General features: G+C 39.1%; 1 protein-coding gene across 1 annotated transcript; it reads right to left on the reverse strand.

The window, feature by feature from the left end:
* Positions 1-4006: 4006 nt before the first annotated feature.
* LOC130725577 (pathogen-associated molecular patterns-induced protein A70-like) lies at positions 4007-4693 on the reverse strand. The gene has a single exon (XM_057576795.1). The coding sequence runs from the start codon at positions 4691-4693 to the stop codon at positions 4007-4009; it is 687 nt and encodes a 228-aa protein (XP_057432778.1).
* Between the last annotated feature and the right edge of the window lie 1343 nt (positions 4694-6036).

Raw genomic sequence — 6036 nt, forward strand, 5'->3', positions numbered from 1 at the left:
AAGTCAACTCATGAACCACACCATTTTTTGTAAGAAATTCAGAAAAATTCTTGTTAACATACTCTTTCCCATTGTCTGACCTTAACCTCTTAATAGGTTTCCCAAACTGTGTTCTAATCATGTGGAAAAAGTTAACAAATAATTGAAACACCTCAGACTTATCTTTCATAAGAAAAACCCATGTAATCCGAGTACAATCATCAATAAAAGTAACAAACCATTTTGCACCAAAAACATTAGAAATGGACGAAGGTCCCCACACATCAGAGTGAACAAGATCAAAAGGTTGAGCACATTTATTATTACTAGGAAGAAAAGTTGAACGATGATGCTTAGAAAACTGACAAACATCTCAATGAAAAGATTCGACTGACACTTTTGAAAATAAATGGGGAAACATGGTCCTAAGAATACTAAAAGGAGGATGCCCAAGACGCTTGTGCCGCAACCATATTTGAGAAGTATTCCAGGACTCTGAACTCGTCTGATGACACTTGCTTTCCTCGTGCCGCAGACAGTATAACCCGTCCTGTTCCTTAGCAATCCCAATTATCTGTCCCGTGGCAAGATCCTGAAAAACACCATGTGAGTGGAAAAAGGTTACAGCACAGTTCAAGTCTCGAGTGAGTTTATGGATGGACAAAAGATTGTTAGAAAGCTTTGGGACATGAAGCACATGCTTTAAGGGAAGAGATGGACTAAGGTGAATATTACCACATCCCGTAATCTGGTTTTGGGATCCATTAGCAACAGTGATATAGTGTTTTTCAGGGTAAGTGGAATAAGAAGATAAATGTGAGGGGTGAGGTGTCATATGATCTGTAGCACCAGAGTCAATAATCCAGTCATTTTCAGTACTCAAAGCATTAAGAGATAAGAAGGTAGAACTCTTACTAGTCATTGTGAGAGAACAAGAACCAGAGGGCTTACTCAATGAGTCCATAAAAGCTCTCAGACGCTCCAATTCTGCTTTGCTAAGGCTAGGGACATCTTCTGCTGGTGGTACAGGTGGGACTTCACCATCATTTTCCATGTCAGAAGTTGTGTGATTTGCGCGCCTCTGCGGAGCACCTTTGGACCCCCTCATACGTCTAAGGACGTTTTCCCTTCCATAAAGTTTGAAACAGTACTCTTTGGTGTGACCAGACCTCTTACAGTAAGTGCAACGATCATCACGGTTGAAGAGATCATCACGGTTGAAGCGATCATCACGGTTGGGGCGATCATCACGGTTAGGGTGTCCGGAAGAGGTGGATCCTTTTATGGGACCCTTTCCAGAGGCTAAGGCTGAACCATCAACTGATTTGTCTTCCACCATCACTGTCCTCCTAGTTTCTTCACCACGAACTATAAAGAACACCTCTGAGAGAGAAGGGAGTTGCTCTTTACCCAAAACTTGGACCCGAATCGGATCAAATTCAGAGTTAAGCCCAGAGAGAAACTTAAAGATTCGCGCTTTTTCAATAAATTTATTCAATGTTGTGGAGTCAGCATCACACTTCATCTTTAGATTTTGATACTGATCTAATTCAATCCATAGACCATTCAAGGTCCCATAGTAATCTGTCACGGAGAGAGTTCCTTGCTTAGAATTGAAAACTTTATTTTCCAATTCATAACAAGCTGAGAGATCTTGTTTCTTAGAATATGCCTGTGCCAGATTATTCCAAATCTCCTTAGCAGTAGGGAAAAACATATAATTCCGGCTAATTTCCGGAATCATGGAGTACCAAAACCAGGTCATAATAAGAGAATTCTCTTCACGCCATGTGTCATATTGTGGATCAGTTTCAGCAGGGGCTTTTTCTTCAATATAACTGATTTTCTTGCGACTTATGAGAGTGTGACGGATGAGCTCAGACCATTGGAGGTAGTTGCGCCCATCCAAGCGAAAGGAACCTTGTAATACCGGGAGATCTTTGTGGGTCAAAGGTGGAAGAGAGACTTTCACTCCAGAAGTGAGTTTCTCCTTAGGTATGGGAATCTCGTCTCCAGACATACTGAGAGATGTTACTGTAGAAGGGAAACAAGAGGAAAAATAACAGAAACAGAGAAGATTGCACTCTCCTTGAATGGAAGAACCAAAGGCTTCTCAAGAAAAAACACCAACAAAGTGAGGAAACGACCCTCAGAACAAGACCAAAAGGCACGGGGAACCCTCTCTGTGCAATCGGAGTAACGAACAGAGGATGGCAGGCCGGTGATGAAGAGCACAGGCCTCCAAACGGTATAAGCCAACAGTGGCAAAACAGGAAACGTTACCAGATAAAAGGGCCGTAATAAGACGGCAAGGGTTTTTTTCGCAGAAGCAGAACTCCCAAGATCGGGAGCTCTGATACCAACTTGAAAGTAGGAGAAATTGTATTATTACTTCTTAATCAGAATACAAAGGGTAATTACATTATATAGAAGAAGACTAATCCTAAATAAGGAAATAACTAATTATGTACACAATCTCCTAATAAGAGAATAAATCTCCTAATACTGAATATAATCTTCTAATAATAATTCTTATATTAATTCCTTATTTACAACAGAAGTACTGGTTTGTTGCTTTTTATTTTTGAGATATGGGTGGCAGGCAGTTGATATTGTAAAGTTAGTAGCTGTCTCTGCTGTGTTTGTGACATAATTTAGATATGTATATTATGTTCCACTTGATATATAGATTATGGACTATTGTAATGGATTTGATCTGATTTCCCATGATGTTTATTGATGATGATTCAGGTTAATATATTTGTCTGCATTGATTCAATTGTGTTTTTATTCTTTATTACTACTGATACAGTTATGTCATGTGAGTGGACAATGAGATGAAAGTAAGGAAAGATCTTATTAGTAGTTAATGCTGTGTTTAAGCAATAAGGTGGACAACAAGCTTGCAAAAGTGATTCTTACAGAATCTCTTTTCCTTTAACTCTTTGATGCCACTGTGATTCTCGGAGAGTCTATTTTAAGTGGGCATCACAGGGCACTGCCAGCTTTAAGTGAACTAGTTCCCTGTTCCCCTCAATTTTTTGTGCTCCTAAAGGTTTACAAGGGAAGCCTTGACTTTGAGCTAATAAACTGGTTTTGGCATGATAATTGTAATGTATTGTCAGCCTGAGTGTTGATAAAATGACATATATGATTTAAGAGGATCCCAATCTATTTCAATGAAAAATCGAGTATTTAGCAGTATTAGCAATCATTTTCATGCCATAGGTGAACTGAGACAATCAATTCACCAACTTCTTTCTGCTGTCATCTTACACTGCTTACAAAATCTAATTTGGGTTTAAAACTTCAAATACATTGACCATATTGAAAGCTGCTAGTGGGTTTTGAATTCATTGTTGCACCTTCCACTCCTGTTCTTCTGAGCTATGCTCGCGCCACTATTACTGAAGTTCATTGACTGGTTACCACATTTCAGCTCATAATTACTGATTTGTATATATGTAATCATTGCTCAAGGAATCCTCCTCTGAGAGCATACCAATTTTTGTATGCATATAGGTTTTATTGGTTTGAGGTGGTTGTAATTCCAACTGCAAGACCAAAGAGGCTTCTCCTAGTTGCAGTGAGGGTAGTTTTTGCCTGAGGATTGATTTCTTATCCTTCTTTAGATACCCAATAGGAAGCTAGTGTTGTCCCTTAAGAATCCAATGGTCTGCAATGTTCAAATTTGTATATGTAGAAAGATGAAATCTGAATTCTATCAGAATTTCCCTCTCAATTGTACAGAGATCCTTGTATTCTATATTTAATTATCTAGATACAGGACAAAGTACAAATCCAATCAAAACCACAATTGAATGGTGGTTACATTTTCCTTCTTAACATGTAACATTACATCGTTACTTTTTTACTATTGTGTGAACACGTAACTTCATGCAACCTAACCTTGTTCTCTACTGCAATGGAATAATAATCTATCAATTGATTCTTCACTGTAATCAGTTCAAACTTCATGCAGCTTGTGAAGAAAAAAATGGACCAATTTAATTCTCTTGTCTTGCTCTCAATTTCTTCGGAGCATGTTCCTGTAACGTAGAATGGAGTCAAGCCTCTGCATCCTCAATTGCTGCTTAAAGCTTTTGATAAAATCATCAGCCCTCGCGTCCACGCCTTTCTCCTCTTCCATTAACCCCGTAACATCGGGTCCGGATCCTTTCTCGGATTTCACCGAATCTGATCTTCGGAAATTCAGAGACACAATCCGCTCTAGGAACGATGGAGCGCGAGGAAGTTGATTCCAGTCCGGAGCTGCAGGGCTCTCAGTTTCACAGGAGGGGACCTGGTCGAGCCCATCGCAGGGAAGTTGATTCTGGCCTAGCTCATTCGGGTCCCGGTCCGGAGCTGCAGGGTTCGCAATTTCACAGGACGAGGGGACCCGGTTGAGCCGGGGCGAGTCGCTGTTCTGGACCGGGTCAACAACGCTCCTCTGGGATTCTGACACGGTTGCTGCTGGTTTGATTTTACAGCAACCGAGTCCGAAGGAGGTGACTCGGTCTAGCAGGGAGGGGGAAGGGGCGCCGCACGAGTCGAGTTGCCTTCTTTTTTGACAAGCGGAACGAGAGGTGATAGCGATGGTGCCGATGACAAGGTTGAGCAAGATGAATAGACACGACGGTGTGAGCCAACTAGCTATCATAGTAGCATATACTGAAGTAATTGAAGCACCTCCTTCTTCAGCTTCAGCACCCATGAGATTAATTCTACTAATTCCGTGTTTGTTTCCAGATGAATGATGTTGATATCTGTGATAACTGTTTCTCTTTCTTCAGGTGCTTGTGTTTTTCTCTCTTGTTGCAGAGAATGAATGAATGGTGGTGCAATGCAGTGTTTACAACTCTTTGTTTATATAAAAATATGAAGACGTTAACTTCCATTCATTTCATCAGCTGTTTCTTTTTTATCCGTTTGCTCAAACGTCAGGTGATACGTAAATAATTAATTAATTGTTCCTAATTCTCTATTATAGTATTATATTATTATCAAGTAGCATGATTATTTATTTAAATGTAACGTGTTAATTGACTCTGGTTTGGGATGATTAGGAGAATGTAACGCAAAGGCCGGTGCTGGATGGAGAGGATCTTAATTTGATGACTCCTCACAATTTGTCACATTACTAGATATTTTTCATTAACCACTACATATGCTGTTTATTTTACTTACTTATGTTTTTAATCAATCTATATATCTCACCTTCACATAATACACATGTTTATTAAATTAATTCTTGGAGGAATTCGCTGCATTAGTCATTTTTTAAAAGAAAATGGTGATTTTGAACATTGTTAATTTCGTCTTTTCTAGCGGACAAACATGACTGCACAGGGTCATGCATGAATATATATTTTACCACTATATAATTATGAGTGATTTAGACTTAATTTGGGTGTGTAATGATGCCTTTAGGAACTTGGTTCGAGCTTGTTCAGCCTTACCATCATCGTTCGTAGTTATCCTTAGACGGTTGGTTAATTTATAGACACTTGTTCTGTTAGCTAGCTAATGGATGTCAGCATCTACATGTCTTTTGGAATTATTTTGGTATCGTAAGCTTTTCAAACACCACCTAATAGGGTCTTCACTGCTCGTAATTTGAATAGATTGTTGGGTAATGTCTAGGGTGCTTCCTGGGGCTTTATCAAAATTAAGTAAAATAATGATTATTAATTGAAAAAGGCGGCACAAAAATCTTATGAGGGGCAAAAATATATTTGGCTTAATCCTCAAATTAGTCCCTGTCTTTGTTTCGCCGTCTGAACCAGGTCCCTGACCGAAAAAAATTTGTGGCATCAATCCCTCTTATTAAAAAATGTTTGGAGCCCGTCCTCGCCGGAGCTCGGAGCTCCGGCGAGGGATGAAGTGGCATGCTGACTATTTAAATAAAGGTGACGTGACACTTAAAAAATAAAAAAAATAAAAAAATAATATAACTTAATATAATAAACACATAATTAACCTAATTAAACTTAATTTGATCCTAATTCCCCCAAACTTATCCTAATTCTCTCTCCCAAATTAACCCAATTCCCAATT

The sequence above is a fragment of the Lotus japonicus genome, chromosome 6 (genome assembly GCF_012489685.1).
Source record: "Lotus japonicus ecotype B-129 chromosome 6, LjGifu_v1.2".
NCBI classification, from domain to species: Eukaryota; Viridiplantae; Streptophyta; class Magnoliopsida; order Fabales; family Fabaceae; genus Lotus; species Lotus japonicus.

Bases quoted from the DNA above. Each gene is read 5' to 3' on its own strand.
- LOC130725577 (XM_057576795.1), bottom strand. From the start codon at position 4,693: ATGGGTGCTGAAGCTGAAGAAGGAGGTGCTTCAATTACTTCAGTATAT.